This window comes from Schistosoma haematobium, chromosome 1, assembly GCF_000699445.3.
Source record: "Schistosoma haematobium chromosome 1, whole genome shotgun sequence".
NCBI classification, from domain to species: Eukaryota; Metazoa; Platyhelminthes; class Trematoda; order Strigeidida; family Schistosomatidae; genus Schistosoma; species Schistosoma haematobium.
Window position 1 is genome coordinate 56,194,032 of NC_067196.1, and position 21,461 is coordinate 56,215,492.

The following is a 21,461-nucleotide window of genomic DNA, read 5'->3' on the forward strand; positions in this document are numbered from 1 at the left end:
TAGAGGTACACTTAGAGCATCTTTTAGAATCATGTGAGATAATTCTAGAGCATTCTGACCAAGACATATGCAACAAGCAGCTGTTTTAATTTAAAGAAATAGTTCTCTGAAGCATACGACGTACTAGGGCATGTATGGGCAAAGATTACCAGGACCTCCGCATTTTATGCATATCTCTTAAATTTGTTGAGTTAGGTGTCGGATGACGCCAACGAATATACGTTTAAAAGTCTGGATACATCAATGGTACCATTTAAGCATAAAGACCAAGATAAGATATATGCACTCCAGTGATTCCTGAATAGCTTAATTGTACAAATACACAACATGACAAGCACTTAACTTGGTATAAATGAAGGTTTGTAGCAACATAGGTTGAATGGTTAAGAGTCGACCAAAAATATCTTACTAGATGTCAGGACATTAAAGCTCAAGTATAAAATCACTTCCCTGTATAGGAATTACATTTTCTATCATTTTATATTGAACGTTCCAAAAGCTTTGTGTGTTTGAAAAAAGGTAACCTGGAGCTCCACGATGTGCTGTTCCACGCTCTAAATAAAGGCCTATTCACCACAAGACTGGTTTTTTACCAATAGAACGAGGGCTACCCACCGGCACGAAAGGTTAATGGATAATTGTTTCCCATCAGACAGAGAACGCTGTTTGACAACTTAACAATTTAACTACGAAACATCGAGTAGACCAGTCATTAACCAACCCAGTACTCCCTATTTGTAAAAAGAAATGAATATCCCTTCCAATGAACAGATGCAATTTTGCCTGAATAAGGTAAATCAACTTTATTAACTCGGTGGTGCCAACTTAAACATGTGTAACCAAGATGGAGATATGGGAATATTACGTCCTCTATTTGATTACGGCAGAATAAGTTTGTAGTGACTCACGTTTATCACGAGAACACGACTGGTTTAATAAAAACAATTATTATTATAACCAACTGTACCAGTGTTTGTTTTAATGTGCTTTTGTTTGACTGTGCTAATGACAGCTATTTTGTGCTTCGTTTCCTTTACTTACACTTTGATTGTAACTTCGCGCGAATTCGGTTACGTTCTGTAACCAAGCTTGTATTCTGGCACGATCTCGGTATCCTTTCGATGCCACGAGATCGCCAGCGAATACATCTCGATTTGGTCCATTAATTGCCTTCTGGTATTTGGCTTCTCGGGGATTTTATGGAGTCATTTGGAACGAGCTTCTTACGCCTTCTGATCTATTTGGCACGTGTTTCTTGGTAGCGGTGTTCATAGTTAATCTCAACTCGACGCCACGCTACAATTGGTGACCCGTATTTTGGAACACGCCTCTGCTTCTGGTCAAATCTTCCAAAGAAGCCAATTAAGTGAGTCTATGATTTATCTATCCACGTCTGTCGTATATTTTCATATTTAATATATAATATACTCGACATGACGGATAACGATAAGAATAGTATTAATATAATAGACTCACATGTATGTGTACCGAATCCTTGTTACTTTTTTATTCGCGTGACGATGAATTCCACGCTTTATTCGAGAAATTTTCCCCTATTATTTATTCTCCTCGCTGACCCGGCTGCTTGGTACGGAATGCGTTCGCATAAGCATTAACGTCTACCTCCCAGCATCAAATGGTTAAGTTGAACGGTTTCACTGCCAACTTAAAAGTGCTCTACGAGCACACGAGAACGACAACTGGTACGAAACCTTATCGCTCGTCCTCCAAGGTATTCAAACGAGCCTGATGGCAGATATACAATGTTCCGCCGCTGAAATGGTATACGGAACGCCATTGCGTCTGCCCGGAGAATTCTTCACACCACGGAGCAGACCTAATTTCGGTAAATCAGACAACGTCCGTCGACTGTCTGTATTTATGTGAACGCTGTCTCCGGTGTCAACTCGAATACAACATCGACAGGTCGCTCTCTCTCGAGAGTTATCTACCTGTTCACATGTTTTTGTACGAGTAGATTCGGTACGCAAACCTTGGCAACAACCTTACGAAGGCCCTTTTCACGTGATCGCTCGTCACGAAAAGACCTTCAAGGTTGATCGATATGGACGCGTCGAGATCGTCAGCGTTGATCGTCTCAAACCAGCACACGTCGATGACAGTGCCCTATCTGGTAACCTGAGATTCAATGCTAGACCTATTAAACCTAGCGGGATCCTTAAATCTTCTTCAGGTCCCACGCTAGATACTTCTGAGACCTCATTCTCGCGTCCCGGTCAACAGCACGCGTCATCTGCACCGTCTACGGACGAGACGATAGTTTCACGTCCAGATCAGCAGACCACGCCGCCTCTGACCTCGGATGAGATTGCAGACTCACGCGATACGAACGAGACTGCCGTCTCACGTTCCGGTCGCCGAGTACGGTTGCCCGTACGCTTCCGCGAATAGTCGCACAGTCAACAACCGATACGGTGTAGGATTATTCCTATACTACACGTATGCTACACTCTTCTTTTTTGATTTTCTTTTTGTTTCCTGAGCCCACGCCTTCGACCATCTCCGTTTGGTTCCGTCGACTTCAGTCAACTTTGGCGAAAGCTGGATTGGCCACCCACGCTCTTGTCAACGTACTCAGTCGATATATTAGTTTCGAATGCTTGGCATACGCTTGGTCTCGAACTTGGTCGTTACGGTCGCTTCTGGTCTTTTGGCTCAACGTGGTTTCGTCCTACGTCTGCAGCGTTTCTGGTGCGCACCTCTACGAACGCCCTCTTCAGATTCTGGATACAAACCATTCTGGTGTAGCATGCCAACTCGAGCAATAAATACAACACATCGCTCCTGGTACTGTTCTCCGAAAACGACCTTCGTTGGCAACTCGACGATCAACGATCGCTTTCCTGTTCGCCAATTCTTCCGTCCTACAATCGCTCGTCAGCCGATCAGTCCCACGATTCAAACCGCTATTTATCGAAAGTGTAAACCCTTTCTAGCGGGGGCTCCTGTAGTGACTCACGTTTATCACGAGAACACGACTGGTTTAATAAAAACAATTATTATTATAACCAACTGTACCAGTGTTTGTTTTAATGTGCTTTTGTTTGACTGTGCTAATGACAGCTATTTTGTGCTTCGTTTCCTTTACTTACACTTTGATTGTAACTTCGCGCGAATTCGGTTACGTTCTGTAACCAAGCTTGTATTCTGGCACGATCTCGGTATCCTTTCGATGCCACGAGATCGCCAGCGAATACATCTCGATTTGGTCCATTAATTGCCTTCTGGTATTTGGCTTCTCGGGGATTTTATGGAGTCATTTGGAACGAGCTTCTTACGCCTTCTGATCTATTTGGCACGTGTTTCTTGGTAGCGGTGTTCATAGTTAATCTCAACTCGACGCCACGCTACAATTGGTGACCCGTATTTTGGAACACGCCTCTGCTTCTGGTCAAATCTTCCAAAGAAGCCAATTCGGTGAGTCTATGATTTATCTATCCACGTCTGTCGTATATTTTCATATTTAATATATAATATACTCGACATGACGGATAACGATAAGAATAGTATTAATATAATAGACTCACATGTATGTGTACCGAATCCTTGTTACTTTTTATTCGCGTGACGATGAATTCCACGCTTTATTCGAGAAATTTTCCCCTATTATTTATTCTCCTCGCTGACCCGGCTGCTTGGTACGGAATGCGTTCGCATAAGCATTAACGTCTACCTCCCAGCATCAAATGGTTAAGTTGAACGGTTTCACTGCCAACTTAAAAGTGCTCTACGAGCACACGAGAACGACAACTGGTACGAAACCTTATCGCTCGTCCTCCAAGGTATTCAAACGAGCCTGATGGCAGATATACAATGTTCCGCCGCTGAAATGGTATACGGAACGCCATTGCGTCTGCCCGGAGAATTCTTCACACCACGGAGCAGACCTAATTTCGGTAAATCAGACAACGTCCGTCGACTGTCTGTATTTATGTGAACGCTGTCTCCGGTGTCAACTCGAATACAACATCGACAGGTCGCTCTCTCTCGAGAGTTATCTACCTGTTCACATGTTTTTGTACGAGTAGATTCGGTACGCAAACCTTGGCAACAACCTTACGAAGGCCCTTTTCACGTGATCGCTCGTCACGAAAAGACCTTCAAGGTTGATCGATATGGACGCGTCGAGATCGTCAGCGTTGATCGTCTCAAACCAGCACACGTCGATGACAGTGCCCTATCTGGTAACCTGAGATTCAATGCTAGACCTATTAAACCTAGCGGGATCCTTAAATCTTCTTCAGGTCCCACGCTAGATACTTCTGAGACCTCATTCTCGCGTCCCGGTCAACAGCACGCGTCATCTGCACCGTCTACGGACGAGACGATAGTTTCACGTCCAGATCAGCAGACCACGCCGCCTCTGACCTCGGATGAGATTGCAGACTCACGCGATACGAACGAGACTGCCGTCTCACGTTCCGGTCGCCGAGTACGGTTGCCCGTACGCTTCCGCGAATAGTCGCACAGTCAACAACCGATACGGTGTAGGATTATTCCTATACTACACGTATGCTACACTCTTCTTTTTTGATTTTCTTTTTGTTTCCTGAGCCCACGCCTTCGACCATCTCCGTTTGGTTCCGTCGACTTCAGTCAACTTTGGCGAAAGCTGGATTGGCCACCCACGCTCTTGTCAACGTACTCAGTCGATATATTAGTTTCGAATGCTTGGCATACGCTTGGTCTCGAACTTGGTCGTTACGGTCGCTTCTGGTCTTTTGGCTCAACGTGGTTTCGTCCTACGTCTGCAGCGTTTCTGGTGCGCACCTCTACGAACGCCCTCTTCAGATTCTGGATACAAACCATTCTGGTGTAGCATGCCAACTCGAGCAATAAATACAACACATCGCTCCTGGTACTGTTCTCCGAAAACGACCTTCGTTGGCAACTCGACGATCAACGATCGCTTTCCTGTTCGCCAATTCTTCCGTCCTACAATCGCTCGTCAGCCGATCAGTCCCACGATTCAAACCGCTATTTATCGAAAGTGTAAACCCTTTCTAGCGGGGGCTCCTGTAGTGACTCACGTTTATCACGAGAACACGACTGGTTTAATAAAAACAATTATTATTATAACCAACTGTACCAGTGTTTGTTTTAATGTGCTTTTGTTTGACTGTGCTAATGACAGCTATTTTGTGCTTCGTTTCCTTTACTTACACTTTGATTGTAACTTCGCGCGAATTCGGTTACGTTCTGTAACCAAGCTTGTATTCTGGCACGATCTCGGTATCCTTTCGATGCCACGAGATCGCCAGCGAATACATCTCGATTTGGTCCATTAATTGCCTTCTGGTATTTGGCTTCTCGGGGATTTTATGGAGTCATTTGGAACGAGCTTCTTACGCCTTCTGATCTATTTGGCACGTGTTTCTTGGTAGCGGTGTTCATAGTTAATCTCAACTCGACGCCACGCTACAATTGGTGACCCGTATTTTGGAACACGCCTCTGCTTCTGGTCAAATCTTCCAAAGAAGCCAATTCGGTGAGTCTATGATTTATCTATCCACGTCTGTCGTATATTTTCATATTTAATATATAATATACTCGACATGACGGATAACGATAAGAATAGTATTAATATAATAGACTCACATGTATGTGTACCGAATCCTTGTTACTTTTTATTCGCGTGACGATGAATTCCACGCTTTATTCGAGAAATTTTCCCCTATTATTTATTCTCCTCGCTGACCCGGCTGCTTGGTACGGAATGCGTTCGCATAAGCATTAACGTCTACCTCCCAGCATCAAATGGTTAAGTTGAACGGTTTCACTGCCAACTTAAAAGTGCTCTACGAGCACACGAGAACGACAACTGGTACGAAACCTTATCGCTCGTCCTCCAAGGTATTCAAACGAGCCTGATGGCAGATATACAATGTTCCGCCGCTGAAATGGTATACGGAACGCCATTGCGTCTGCCCGGAGAATTCTTCACACCACGGAGCAGACCTAATTTCGGTAAATCAGACAACGTCCGTCGACTGTCTGTATTTATGTGAACGCTGTCTCCGGTGTCAACTCGAATACAACATCGACAGGTCGCTCTCTCTCGAGAGTTATCTACCTGTTCACATGTTTTTGTACGAGTAGATTCGGTACGCAAACCTTGGCAACAACCTTACGAAGGCCCTTTTCACGTGATCGCTCGTCACGAAAAGACCTTCAAGGTTGATCGATATGGACGCGTCGAGATCGTCAGCGTTGATCGTCTCAAACCAGCACACGTCGATGACAGTGCCCTATCTGGTAACCTGAGATTCAATGCTAGACCTATTAAACCTAGCGGGATCCTTAAATCTTCTTCAGGTCCCACGCTAGATACTTCTGAGACCTCATTCTCGCGTCCCGGTCAACAGCACGCGTCATCTGCACCGTCTACGGACGAGACGATAGTTTCACGTCCAGATCAGCAGACCACGCCGCCTCTGACCTCGGATGAGATTGCAGACTCACGCGATACGAACGAGACTGCCGTCTCACGTTCCGGTCGCCGAGTACGGTTGCCCGTACGCTTCCGCGAATAGTCGCACAGTCAACAACCGATACGGTGTAGGATTATTCCTATACTACACGTATGCTACACTCTTCTTTTTTGATTTTCTTTTTGTTTCCTGAGCCCACGCCTTCGACCATCTCCGTTTGGTTCCGTCGACTTCAGTCAACTTTGGCGAAAGCTGGATTGGCCACCCACGCTCTTGTCAACGTACTCAGTCGATATATTAGTTTCGAATGCTTGGCATACGCTTGGTCTCGAACTTGGTCGTTACGGTCGCTTCTGGTCTTTTGGCTCAACGTGGTTTCGTCCTACGTCTGCAGCGTTTCTGGTGCGCACCTCTACGAACGCCCTCTTCAGATTCTGGATACAAACCATTCTGGTGTAGCATGCCAACTCGAGCAATAAATACAACACATCGCTCCTGGTACTGTTCTCCGAAAACGACCTTCGTTGGCAACTCGACGATCAACGATCGCTTTCCTGTTCGCCAATTCTTCCGTCCTACAATCGCTCGTCAGCCGATCAGTCCCACGATTCAAACCGCTATTTATCGAAAGTGTAAACCCTTTCTAGCGGGGGCTCCTGTAGTGACTCACGTTTATCACGAGAACACGACTGGTTTAATAAAAACAATTATTATTATAACCAACTGTACCAGTGTTTGTTTTAATGTGCTTTTGTTTGACTGTGCTAATGACAGCTATTTTGTGCTTCGTTTCCTTTACTTACACTTTGATTGTAACTTCGCGCGAATTCGGTTACGTTCTGTAACCAAGCTTGTATTCTGGCACGATCTCGGTATCCTTTCGATGCCACGAGATCGCCAGCGAATACATCTCGATTTGGTCCATTAATTGCCTTCTGGTATTTGGCTTCTCGGGGATTTTATGGAGTCATTTGGAACGAGCTTCTTACGCCTTCTGATCTATTTGGCACGTGTTTCTTGGTAGCGGTGTTCATAGTTAATCTCAACTCGACGCCACGCTACAATTGGTGACCCGTATTTTGGAACACGCCTCTGCTTCTGGTCAAATCTTCCAAAGAAGCCAATTCGGTGAGTCTATGATTTATCTATCCACGTCTGTCGTATATTTTCATATTTAATATATAATATACTCGACATGACGGATAACGATAAGAATAGTATTAATATAATAGACTCACATGTATGTGTACCGAATCCTTGTTACTTTTTATTCGCGTGACGATGAATTCCACGCTTTATTCGAGAAATTTTCCCCTATTATTTATTCTCCTCGCTGACCCGGCTGCTTGGTACGGAATGCGTTCGCATAAGCATTAACGTCTACCTCCCAGCATCAAATGGTTAAGTTGAACGGTTTCACTGCCAACTTAAAAGTGCTCTACGAGCACACGAGAACGACAACTGGTACGAAACCTTATCGCTCGTCCTCCAAGGTATTCAAACGAGCCTGATGGCAGATATACAATGTTCCGCCGCTGAAATGGTATACGGAACGCCATTGCGTCTGCCCGGAGAATTCTTCACACCACGGAGCAGACCTAATTTCGGTAAATCAGACAACGTCCGTCGACTGTCTGTATTTATGTGAACGCTGTCTCCGGTGTCAACTCGAATACAACATCGACAGGTCGCTCTCTCTCGAGAGTTATCTACCTGTTCACATGTTTTTGTACGAGTAGATTCGGTACGCAAACCTTGGCAACAACCTTACGAAGGCCCTTTTCACGTGATCGCTCGTCACGAAAAGACCTTCAAGGTTGATCGATATGGACGCGTCGAGATCGTCAGCGTTGATCGTCTCAAACCAGCACACGTCGATGACAGTGCCCTATCTGGTAACCTGAGATTCAATGCTAGACCTATTAAACCTAGCGGGATCCTTAAATCTTCTTCAGGTCCCACGCTAGATACTTCTGAGACCTCATTCTCGCGTCCCGGTCAACAGCACGCGTCATCTGCACCGTCTACGGACGAGACGATAGTTTCACGTCCAGATCAGCAGACCACGCCGCCTCTGACCTCGGATGAGATTGCAGACTCACGCGATACGAACGAGACTGCCGTCTCACGTTCCGGTCGCCGAGTACGGTTGCCCGTACGCTTCCGCGAATAGTCGCACAGTCAACAACCGATACGGTGTAGGATTATTCCTATACTACACGTATGCTACACTCTTCTTTTTTGATTTTCTTTTTGTTTCCTGAGCCCACGCCTTCGACCATCTCCGTTTGGTTCCGTCGACTTCAGTCAACTTTGGCGAAAGCTGGATTGGCCACCCACGCTCTTGTCAACGTACTCAGTCGATATATTAGTTTCGAATGCTTGGCATACGCTTGGTCTCGAACTTGGTCGTTACGGTCGCTTCTGGTCTTTTGGCTCAACGTGGTTTCGTCCTACGTCTGCAGCGTTTCTGGTGCGCACCTCTACGAACGCCCTCTTCAGATTCTGGATACAAACCATTCTGGTGTAGCATGCCAACTCGAGCAATAAATACAACACATCGCTCCTGGTACTGTTCTCCGAAAACGACCTTCGTTGGCAACTCGACGATCAACGATCGCTTTCCTGTTCGCCAATTCTTCCGTCCTACAATCGCTCGTCAGCCGATCAGTCCCACGATTCAAACCGCTATTTATCGAAAGTGTAAACCCTTTCTAGCGGGGGCTCCTGTAGTGACTCACGTTTATCACGAGAACACGACTGGTTTAATAAAAACAATTATTATTATAACCAACTGTACCAGTGTTTGTTTTAATGTGCTTTTGTTTGACTGTGCTAATGACAGCTATTTTGTGCTTCGTTTCCTTTACTTACACTTTGATTGTAACTTCGCGCGAATTCGGTTACGTTCTGTAACCAAGCTTGTATTCTGGCACGATCTCGGTATCCTTTCGATGCCACGAGATCGCCAGCGAATACATCTCGATTTGGTCCATTAATTGCCTTCTGGTATTTGGCTTCTCGGGGATTTTATGGAGTCATTTGGAACGAGCTTCTTACGCCTTCTGATCTATTTGGCACGTGTTTCTTGGTAGCGGTGTTCATAGTTAATCTCAACTCGACGCCACGCTACAATTGGTGACCCGTATTTTGGAACACGCCTCTGCTTCTGGTCAAATCTTCCAAAGAAGCCAATTCGGTGAGTCTATGATTTATCTATCCACGTCTGTCGTATATTTTCATATTTAATATATAATATACTCGACATGACGGATAACGATAAGAATAGTATTAATATAATAGACTCACATGTATGTGTACCGAATCCTTGTTACTTTTTATTCGCGTGACGATGAATTCCACGCTTTATTCGAGAAATTTTCCCCTATTATTTATTCTCCTCGCTGACCCGGCTGCTTGGTACGGAATGCGTTCGCATAAGCATTAACGTCTACCTCCCAGCATCAAATGGTTAAGTTGAACGGTTTCACTGCCAACTTAAAAGTGCTCTACGAGCACACGAGAACGACAACTGGTACGAAACCTTATCGCTCGTCCTCCAAGGTATTCAAACGAGCCTGATGGCAGATATACAATGTTCCGCCGCTGAAATGGTATACGGAACGCCATTGCGTCTGCCCGGAGAATTCTTCACACCACGGAGCAGACCTAATTTCGGTAAATCAGACAACGTCCGTCGACTGTCTGTATTTATGTGAACGCTGTCTCCGGTGTCAACTCGAATACAACATCGACAGGTCGCTCTCTCTCGAGAGTTATCTACCTGTTCACATGTTTTTGTACGAGTAGATTCGGTACGCAAACCTTGGCAACAACCTTACGAAGGCCCTTTTCACGTGATCGCTCGTCACGAAAAGACCTTCAAGGTTGATCGATATGGACGCGTCGAGATCGTCAGCGTTGATCGTCTCAAACCAGCACACGTCGATGACAGTGCCCTATCTGGTAACCTGAGATTCAATGCTAGACCTATTAAACCTAGCGGGATCCTTAAATCTTCTTCAGGTCCCACGCTAGATACTTCTGAGACCTCATTCTCGCGTCCCGGTCAACAGCACGCGTCATCTGCACCGTCTACGGACGAGACGATAGTTTCACGTCCAGATCAGCAGACCACGCCGCCTCTGACCTCGGATGAGATTGCAGACTCACGCGATACGAACGAGACTGCCGTCTCACGTTCCGGTCGCCGAGTACGGTTGCCCGTACGCTTCCGCGAATAGTCGCACAGTCAACAACCGATACGGTGTAGGATTATTCCTATACTACACGTATGCTACACTCTTCTTTTTTTGATTTTCTTTTTGTTTCCTGAGCCCACGCCTTCGACCATCTCCGTTTGGTTCCGTCGACTTCAGTCAACTTTGGCGAAAGCTGGATTGGCCACCCACGCTCTTGTCAACGTACTCAGTCGATATATTAGTTTCGAATGCTTGGCATACGCTTGGTCTCGAACTTGGTCGTTACGGTCGCTTCTGGTCTTTTGGCTCAACGTGGTTTCGTCCTACGTCTGCAGCGTTTCTGGTGCGCACCTCTACGAACGCCCTCTTCAGATTCTGGATACAAACCATTCTGGTGTAGCATGCCAACTCGAGCAATAAATACAACACATCGCTCCTGGTACTGTTCTCCGAAAACGACCTTCGTTGGCAACTCGACGATCAACGATCGCTTTCCTGTTCGCCAATTCTTCCGTCCTACAATCGCTCGTCAGCCGATCAGTCCCACGATTCAAACCGCTATTTATCGAAAGTGTAAACCCTTTCTAGCGGGGGCTCCTGTAGTGACTCACGTTTATCACGAGAACACGACTGGTTTAATAAAAACAATTATTATTATAACCAACTGTACCAGTGTTTGTTTTAATGTGCTTTTGTTTGACTGTGCTAATGACAGCTATTTTGTGCTTCGTTTCCTTTACTTACACTTTGATTGTAACTTCGCGCGAATTCGGTTACGTTCTGTAACCAAGCTTGTATTCTGGCACGATCTCGGTATCCTTTCGATGCCACGAGATCGCCAGCGAATACATCTCGATTTGGTCCATTAATTGCCTTCTGGTATTTGGCTTCTCGGGGATTTTATGGAGTCATTTGGAACGAGCTTCTTACGCCTTCTGATCTATTTGGCACGTGTTTCTTGGTAGCGGTGTTCATAGTTAATCTCAACTCGACGCCACGCTACAATTGGTGACCCGTATTTTGGAACACGCCTCTGCTTCTGGTCAAATCTTCCAAAGAAGCCAATTCGGTGAGTCTATGATTTATCTATCCACGTCTGTCGTATATTTTCATATTTAATATATAATATACTCGACATGACGGATAACGATAAGAATAGTATTAATATAATAGACTCACATGTATGTGTACCGAATCCTTGTTACTTTTTTATTCGCGTGACGATGAATTCCACGCTTTATTCGAGAAATTTTCCCCTATTATTTATTCTCCTCGCTGACCCGGCTGCTTGGTACGGAATGCGTTCGCATAAGCATTAACGTCTACCTCCCAGCATCAAATGGTTAAGTTGAACGGTTTCACTGCCAACTTAAAAGTGCTCTACGAGCACACGAGAACGACAACTGGTACGAAACCTTATCGCTCGTCCTCCAAGGTATTCAAACGAGCCTGATGGCAGATATACAATGTTCCGCCGCTGAAATGGTATACGGAACGCCATTGCGTCTGCCCGGAGAATTCTTCACACCACGGAGCAGACCTAATTTCGGTAAATCAGACAACGTCCGTCGACTGTCTGTATTTATGTGAACGCTGTCTCCGGTGTCAACTCGAATACAACATCGACAGGTCGCTCTCTCTCGAGAGTTATCTACCTGTTCACATGTTTTTGTACGAGTAGATTCGGTACGCAAACCTTGGCAACAACCTTACGAAGGCCCTTTTCACGTGATCGCTCGTCACGAAAAGACCTTCAAGGTTGATCGATATGGACGCGTCGAGATCGTCAGCGTTGATCGTCTCAAACCAGCACACGTCGATGACAGTGCCCTATCTGGTAACCTGAGATTCAATGCTAGACCTATTAAACCTAGCGGGATCCTTAAATCTTCTTCAGGTCCCACGCTAGATACTTCTGAGACCTCATTCTCGCGTCCCGGTCAACAGCACGCGTCATCTGCACCGTCTACGGACGAGACGATAGTTTCACGTCCAGATCAGCAGACCACGCCGCCTCTGACCTCGGATGAGATTGCAGACTCACGCGATACGAACGAGACTGCCGTCTCACGTTCCGGTCGCCGAGTACGGTTGCCCGTACGCTTCCGCGAATAGTCGCACAGTCAACAACCGATACGGTGTAGGATTATTCCTATACTACACGTATGCTACACTCTTCTTTTTTGATTTTCTTTTTGTTTCCTGAGCCCACGCCTTCGACCATCTCCGTTTGGTTCCGTCGACTTCAGTCAACTTTGGCGAAAGCTGGATTGGCCACCCACGCTCTTGTCAACGTACTCAGTCGATATATTAGTTTCGAATGCTTGGCATACGCTTGGTCTCGAACTTGGTCGTTACGGTCGCTTCTGGTCTTTTGGCTCAACGTGGTTTCGTCCTACGTCTGCAGCGTTTCTGGTGCGCACCTCTACGAACGCCCTCTTCAGATTCTGGATACAAACCATTCTGGTGTAGCATGCCAACTCGAGCAATAAATACAACACATCGCTCCTGGTACTGTTCTCCGAAAACGACCTTCGTTGGCAACTCGACGATCAACGATCGCTTTCCTGTTCGCCAATTCTTCCGTCCTACAATCGCTCGTCAGCCGATCAGTCCCACGATTCAAACCGCTATTTATCGAAAGTGTAAACCCTTTCTAGCGGGGGCTCCTGTAGTGACTCACGTTTATCACGAGAACACGACTGGTTTAATAAAAACAATTATTATTATAACCAACTGTACCAGTGTTTGTTTTAATGTGCTTTTGTTTGACTGTGCTAATGACAGCTATTTTGTGCTTCGTTTCCTTTACTTACACTTTGATTGTAACTTCGCGCGAATTCGGTTACGTTCTGTAACCAAGCTTGTATTCTGGCACGATCTCGGTATCCTTTCGATGCCACGAGATCGCCAGCGAATACATCTCGATTTGGTCCATTAATTGCCTTCTGGTATTTGGCTTCTCGGGGATTTTATGGAGTCATTTGGAACGAGCTTCTTACGCCTTCTGATCTATTTGGCACGTGTTTCTTGGTAGCGGTGTTCATAGTTAATCTCAACTCGACGCCACGCTACAATTGGTGACCCGTATTTTGGAACACGCCTCTGCTTCTGGTCAAATCTTCCAAAGAAGCCAATTCGGTGAGTCTATGATTTATCTATCCACGTCTGTCGTATATTTTCATATTTAATATATAATATACTCGACATGACGGATAACGATAAGAATAGTATTAATATAATAGACTCACATGTATGTGTACCGAATCCTTGTTACTTTTTATTCGCGTGACGATGAATTCCACGCTTTATTCGAGAAATTTTCCCCTATTATTTATTCTCCTCGCTGACCCGGCTGCTTGGTACGGAATGCGTTCGCATAAGCATTAACGTCTACCTCCCAGCATCAAATGGTTAAGTTGAACGGTTTCACTGCCAACTTAAAAAGTGCTCTACGAGCACACGAGAACGACAACTGGTACGAAACCTTATCGCTCGTCCTCCAAGGTATTCAAACGAGCCTGATGGCAGATATACAATGTTCCGCCGCTGAAATGGTATACGGAACGCCATTGCGTCTGCCCGGAGAATTCTTCACACCACGGAGCAGACCTAATTTCGGTAAATCAGACAACGTCCGTCGACTGTCTGTATTTATGTGAACGCTGTCTCCGGTGTCAACTCGAATACAACATCGACAGGTCGCTCTCTCTCGAGAGTTATCTACCTGTTCACATGTTTTTGTACGAGTAGATTCGGTACGCAAACCTTGGCAACAACCTTACGAAGGCCCTTTTCACGTGATCGCTCGTCACGAAAAGACCTTCAAGGTTGATCGATATGGACGCGTCGAGATCGTCAGCGTTGATCGTCTCAAACCAGCACACGTCGATGACAGTGCCCTATCTGGTAACCTGAGATTCAATGCTAGACCTATTAAACCTAGCGGGATCCTTAAATCTTCTTCAGGTCCCACGCTAGATACTTCTGAGACCTCATTCTCGCGTCCCGGTCAACAGCACGCGTCATCTGCACCGTCTACGGACGAGACGATAGTTTCACGTCCAGATCAGCAGACCACGCCGCCTCTGACCTCGGATGAGATTGCAGACTCACGCGATACGAACGAGACTGCCGTCTCACGTTCCGGTCGCCGAGTACGGTTGCCCGTACGCTTCCGCGAATAGTCGCACAGTCAACAACCGATACGGTGTAGGATTATTCCTATACTACACGTATGCTACACTCTTCTTTTTTGATTTTCTTTTTGTTTCCTGAGCCCACGCCTTCGACCATCTCCGTTTGGTTCCGTCGACTTCAGTCAACTTTGGCGAAAGCTGGATTGGCCACCCACGCTCTTGTCAACGTACTCAGTCGATATATTAGTTTCGAATGCTTGGCATACGCTTGGTCTCGAACTTGGTCGTTACGGTCGCTTCTGGTCTTTTGGCTCAACGTGGTTTCGTCCTACGTCTGCAGCGTTTCTGGTGCGCACCTCTACGAACGCCCTCTTCAGATTCTGGATACAAACCATTCTGGTGTAGCATGCCAACTCGAGCAATAAATACAACACATCGCTCCTGGTACTGTTCTCCGAAAACGACCTTCGTTGGCAACTCGACGATCAACGATCGCTTTCCTGTTCGCCAATTCTTCCGTCCTACAATCGCTCGTCAGCCGATCAGTCCCACGATTCAAACCGCTATTTATCGAAAGTGTAAACCCTTTCTAGCGGGGGCTCCTGTAGTGACTCACGTTTATCACGAGAACACGACTGGTTTAATAAAAACAATTATTATTATAACCAACTGTACCAGTGTTTGTTTTAATGTGCTTTTGTTTGACTGTGCTAATGACAGCTATTTTGTGCTTCGTTTCCTTTACTTACACTTTGATTGTAACTTCGCGCGAATTCGGTTACGTTCTGTAACCAAGCTTGTATTCTGGCACGATCTCGGTATCCTTTCGATGCCACGAGATCGCCAGCGAATACATCTCGATTTGGTCCATTAATTGCCTTCTGGTATTTGGCTTCTCGGGGATTTTATGGAGTCATTTGGAACGAGCTTCTTACGCCTTCTGATCTATTTGGCACGTGTTTCTTGGTAGCGGTGTTCATAGTTAATCTCAACTCGACGCCACGCTACAATTGGTGACCCGTATTTTGGAACACGCCTCTGCTTCTGGTCAAATCTTCCAAAGAAGCCAATTCGGTGAGTCTATGATTTATCTATCCACGTCTGTCGTATATTTTCATATTTAATATATAATATACTCGACATGACGGATAACGATAAGAATAGTATTAATATAATAGACTCACATGTATGTGTACCGAATCCTTGTTACTTTTTATTCGCGTGACGATGAATTCCACGCTTTATTCGAGAAATTTTCCCCTATTATTTATTCTCCTCGCTGACCCGGCTGCTTGGTACGGAATGCGTTCGCATAAGCATTAACGTCTACCTCCCAGCATCAAATGGTTAAGTTGAACGGTTTCACTGCCAACTTAAAAGTGCTCTACGAGCACACGAGAACGACAACTGGTACGAAACCTTATCGCTCGTCCTCCAAGGTATTCAAACGAGCCTGATGGCAGATATACAATGTTCCGCCGCTGAAATGGTATACGGAACGCCATTGCGTCTGCCCGGAGAATTCTTCACACCACGGAGCAGACCTAATTTCGGTAAATCAGACAACGTCCGTCGACTGTCTGTATTTATGTGAACGCTGTCTCCGGTGTCAACTCGAATACAACATCGACAGGTCGCTCTCTCTCGAGAGTTATCTACCTGTTCACATGTTTTTGTACGAGTAGATTCGGTACGCAAACCTTGGCAACAACCTTACGAAGGCCCTTTTCACGTGATCGCTCGTCACGAAAAGACCTTCAAGGTTGATCGATATGGACGCGTCGAGATCGTCAGCGTTGATCGTCTCAAACCAGCACACGTCGATGACAGTGCCCTATCTGGTAACCTGAGATTCAATGCTAGACCTATTAAACCTAGCGGGATCCTTAAATCTTCTTCAGGTCCCACGCTAGATACTTCTGAGACCTCATTCTCGCGTCCCGGTCAACAGCACGCGTCATCTGCACCGTCTACGGACGAGACGATAGTTTCACGTCCAGATCAGCAGACCACGCCGCCTCTGACCTCGGATGAGATTGCAGACTCACGCGATACGAACGAGACTGCCGTCTCACGTTCCGGTCGCCGAGTACGGTTGCCCGTACGCTTCCGCGAATAGTCGCACAGTCAACAACCGATACGGTGTAGGATTATTCCTATACTACACGTATGCTACACTCTTCTTTTTTGATTTTCTTTTTGTTTCCTGAGCCCACGCCTTCGACCATCTCCGTTTGGTTCCGTCGACTTCAGTCAACTTTGGCGAAAGCTGGATTGGCCACCCACGCTCTTGTCAACGTACTCAGTCGATATATTAGTTTCGAATGCTTGGCATACGCTTGGTCTCGAACTTGGTCGTTACGGTCGCTTCTGGTCTTTTGGCTCAACGTGGTTTCGTCCTACGTCTGCAGCGTTTCTGGTGCGCACCTCTACGAACGCCCTCTTCAGATTCTGGATACAAACCATTCTGGTGTAGCATGCCAACTCGAGCAATAAATACAACACATCGCTCCTGGTACTGTTCTCCGAAAACGACCTTCGTTGGCAACTCGACGATCAACGATCGCTTTCCTGTTCGCCAATTCTTCCGTCCTACAATCGCTCGTCAGCCGATCAGTCCCACGATTCAAACCGCTATTTATCGAAAGTGTAAACCCTTTCTAGCGGGGGCTCCTGTAGTGACTCACGTTTATCACGAGAACACGACTGGTTTAATAAAAACAATTATTATTATAACCAACTGTACCAGTGTTTGTTTTAATGTGCTTTTGTTTGACTGTGCTAATGACAGCTATTTTGTGCTTCGTTTCCTTTACTTACACTTTGATTGTAACTTCGCGCGAATTCGGTTACGTTCTGTAACCAAGCTTGTATTCTGGCACGATCTCGGTATCCTTTCGATGCCACGAGATCGCCAGCGAATACATCTCGATTTGGTCCATTAATTGCCTTCTGGTATTTGGCTTCTCGGGGATTTTATGGAGTCATTTGGAACGAGCTTCTTACGCCTTCTGATCTATTTGGCACGTGTTTCTTGGTAGCGGTGTTCATAGTTAATCTCAACTCGACGCCACGCTACAATTGGTGACCCGTATTTTGGAACACGCCTCTGCTTCTGGTCAAATCTTCCAAAGAAGCCAATTCGGTGAGTCTATGATTTATCTATCCACGTCTGTCGTATATTTTCATATTTAATATATAATATACTCGACATGACGGATAACGATAAGAATAGTATTAATATAATAGACTCACATGTATGTGTACCGAATCCTTGTTACGTTTTTATTCGCGTGACGATGAATTCCACGCTTTATTCGAGAAATTTTCCCCTATTATTTATTCTCCTCGCTGACCCGGCTGCTTGGTACGGAATGCGTTCGCATAAGCATTAACGTCTACCTCCCAGCATCAAATGGTTAAGTTGAACGGTTTCACTGCCAACTTAAAAGTGCTCTACGAGCACACGAGAACGACAACTGGTACGAAACCTTATCGCTCGTCCTCCAAGGTATTCAAACGAGCCTGATGGCAGATATACAATGTTCCGCCGCTGAAATGGTATACGGAACGCCATTGCGTCTGCCCGGAGAATTCTTCACACCACGGAGCAGACCTAATTTCGGTAAATCAGACAACGTCCGTCGACTGTCTGTATTTATGTGAACGCTGTCTCCGGTGTCAACTCGAATACAACATCGACAGGTCGCTCTCTCTCGAGAGTTATCTACCTGTTCACATGTTTTTGTACGAGTAGATTCGGTACGCAAACCTTGGCAACAACCTTACGAAGGCCCTTTTCACGTGATCGCTCGTCACGAAAAGACCTTCAAGGTTGATCGATATGGACGCGTCGAGATCGTCAGCGTTGATCGTCTCAAACCAGCACACGTCGATGACAGTGCCCTATCTGGTAACCTGAGATTCAATGCTAGACCTATTAAACCTAGCGGGATCCTTAAATCTTCTTCAGGTCCCACGCTAGATACTTCTGAGACCTCATTCTCGCGTCCCGGTCAACAGCACGCGTCATCTGCACCGTCTACGGACGAGACGATAGTTTCACGTCCAGATCAGCAGACCACGCCGCCTCTGACCTCGGATGAGATTGCAGACTCACGCGATACGAACGAGACTGCCGTCTCACGTTCCGGTCGCCGAGTACGGTTGCCCGTACGCTTCCGCGAATAGTCGCACAGTCAACAACCGATACGGTGTAGGATTATTCCTATACTACACGTATGCTACACTCTTCTTTTTTGATTTTCTTTTTGTTTCCTGAGCCCACGCCTTCGACCATCTCCGTTTGGTTCCGTCGACTTCAGTCAACTTTGGCGAAAGCTGGATTGGCCACCCACGCTCTTGTCAACGTACTCAGTCGATATATTAGTTTCGAATGCTTGGCATACGCTTGGTCTCGAACTTGGTCGTTACGGTCGCTTCTGGTCTTTTGGCTCAACGTGGTTTCGTCCTACGTCTGCAGCGTTTCTGGTGCGCACCTCTACGAACGCCCTCTTCAGATTCTGGATACAAACCATTCTGGTGTAGCATGCCAACTCGAGCAATAAATACAACACATCGCTCCTGGTACTGTTCTCCGAAAACGATCTTCGTTGGCAACTCGACGATCAACGATCGCTTTCCTGTTCGCCAATTCTTCCGTCCTACAATCGCTCGTCAGCCGATCAGTCCCACGATTCAAACCGCTATTTATCGAAAGTGTAAACCCTTTCTAGCGGGGGCTCCTGTAGTGACTCACGTTTATCACGAGAACACGACTGGTTTAATAAAAACAATTATTATTATAACCAACTGTACCAGTGTTTGTTTTAATGTGCTTTTGTTTGACTGTGCTAATGACAGCTATTTTGTGCTTCGTTTCCTTTACTTACACTTTGATTGTAACTTCGCGCGAATTCGGTTACGTTCTGTAACCAAGCTTGTATTCTGGCACGATCTCGGTATCCTTTCGATGCCACGAGATCGCCAGCGAATACATCTCGATTTGGTCCATTAATTGCCTTCTGGTATTTGGCTTCTCGGGGATTTTATGGAGTCATTTGGAACGAGCTTCTTACGCCTTCTGATCTATTTGGCACGTGTTTCTTGGTAGCGGTGTTCATAGTTAATCTCAACTCGACGCCACGTGACACGTTAAATAACTAAAGGCATTTGAATGTGTAGAACCCCACAATCACAAATCAAGAGAGAGAAGAATCATGGGAAGTGACTATTCAGTAAAAATCAAAAATATACAGAAAACTATGGGTATCTGTAGATATTAGAGTTAGGTATAACATCGTCTCAATTTGGCCAATCCTCCAAGAAGCAAGTAATTCCACCCTCCAACCGTAGCATGTCACGTCGATATTCTAGAGAGCTCTATCCGGTTCTGATTGAACGGAAACTCCTCGGCTCCTTTGAAGACCCTAGAGGCTACGTCGTGCTTTTCAAAAGTCGTCCCGATAGGGCGAAACAGTTCGCGTAAGACAGATTACTGTTGTTAAGGTACAATCGTAAAACTGCAGCGACATAACTGACAGAACACAAAGGTTAATAGATATGGATAACGACCATATCTTGAATCAACAATTGGTCAAGGTATAAAAATTGGGTAGAAGGGGATGATAAATTGGATTGTAGAGAGAAATAAGAGATTGATGTCATATGGTATGATAATGACAATGAATAATACGATGATCTTGATAGAACGTAACACGAACGAAATCAACACAGGGTGTAGCGCTTTATGAAAAGTTGGTAGACAATGGCTCAGACTATTTGCTAGGCAGTCATAACTGCATAAAACAAATGATGTAATACAGTTGTGAAAACTAATCTAAAATAATTTCGGGATAAATGTCCCTTATGATGGCTTTAAAGGACACTTTTTAACTTCTGACAAAGTAGTACTTTGTGAACTGCTCCTTTGGGTTATGCAAGACGTTCCCCAGATGTCAGAAGACTAGTGAACCCCAGTTTCGAATGCAGAAGCACAACAAACAATAGTGTGATATCAAAATACAACACCCGAAACACCTATTAGAAACATGTGCCAACATCCTACATCTTATTTGTGACTTCATATATTTGTAACAGTTACCTGGATGTTATTACCAATCGAAATGTTAAGATATGAGTTCTTCACCGGAAACCTGCCTACTCATTGACTTATATTGTCGTATAACCTGCTCTTTATCATGTGTGCATTGTTTTTCAGTCATCGGTTGTTCGTCGTAATGCAGTAGCTATGAAAGGCGCCATATTTCACATTCTACATTCTATCACCATGTTTTTATGCACAAATGTTTGTTCCCCTGTTTTGTAATAAACAACTGGTATGAGATGTCAACGTAACTGACTAACTTAACTTGGTAACTTCTGTAACATTTTTATAATTTGGTTTTGCCTCTAAACTGTCGTGCATCGTTTAACCTGTTGTTGTGTAGTGACACACATTTATCACGAGAACACAATTGGTTTAATGGAAACAATTATTATTATAACCAATTGTACCAGTGGCTGTTTTAATGTGCTCTTTGTTTAACTGTGCGAAAAACATCCATTATACTTACTTCGATTGTGACCTCACGCGAATCCGGTTACGCTCAGTAACCAAGCTTGTATCCTGGCACGATCTCGGTATTCTTTCGATACCACGAGATCGC

The 21,461-nt window shown here is 45.4% G+C and overlaps 2 protein-coding genes across 2 annotated transcripts; both read left to right on the forward strand.

The window, feature by feature from the left end:
• Window positions 1-1,035: 1,035 nt before the first annotated feature.
• MS3_00001667 (uncharacterized protein) lies at window positions 1,036-5,304 on the forward strand. Its single transcript, XM_051209137.1, has one exon. The coding sequence runs from the start codon at window positions 2,618-2,620 to the stop codon at window positions 3,236-3,238; it is 621 nt and encodes a 206-aa protein (XP_051074566.1). The 5' UTR covers window positions 1,036-2,617; the 3' UTR covers window positions 3,239-5,304.
• A 1,949-nt stretch (window positions 5,305-7,253) lies between these two features.
• Window positions 7,254-19,806, forward strand: MS3_00001668 (uncharacterized protein). The gene has a single exon (XM_051209138.1). It carries the CDS (start codon window positions 8,831-8,833, stop codon window positions 9,449-9,451), a length of 621 nt encoding a protein of 206 aa, XP_051074567.1. The 5' UTR covers window positions 7,254-8,830; the 3' UTR covers window positions 9,452-19,806.
• The last annotated feature ends 1,655 nt before the right edge of the window (window positions 19,807-21,461 follow it).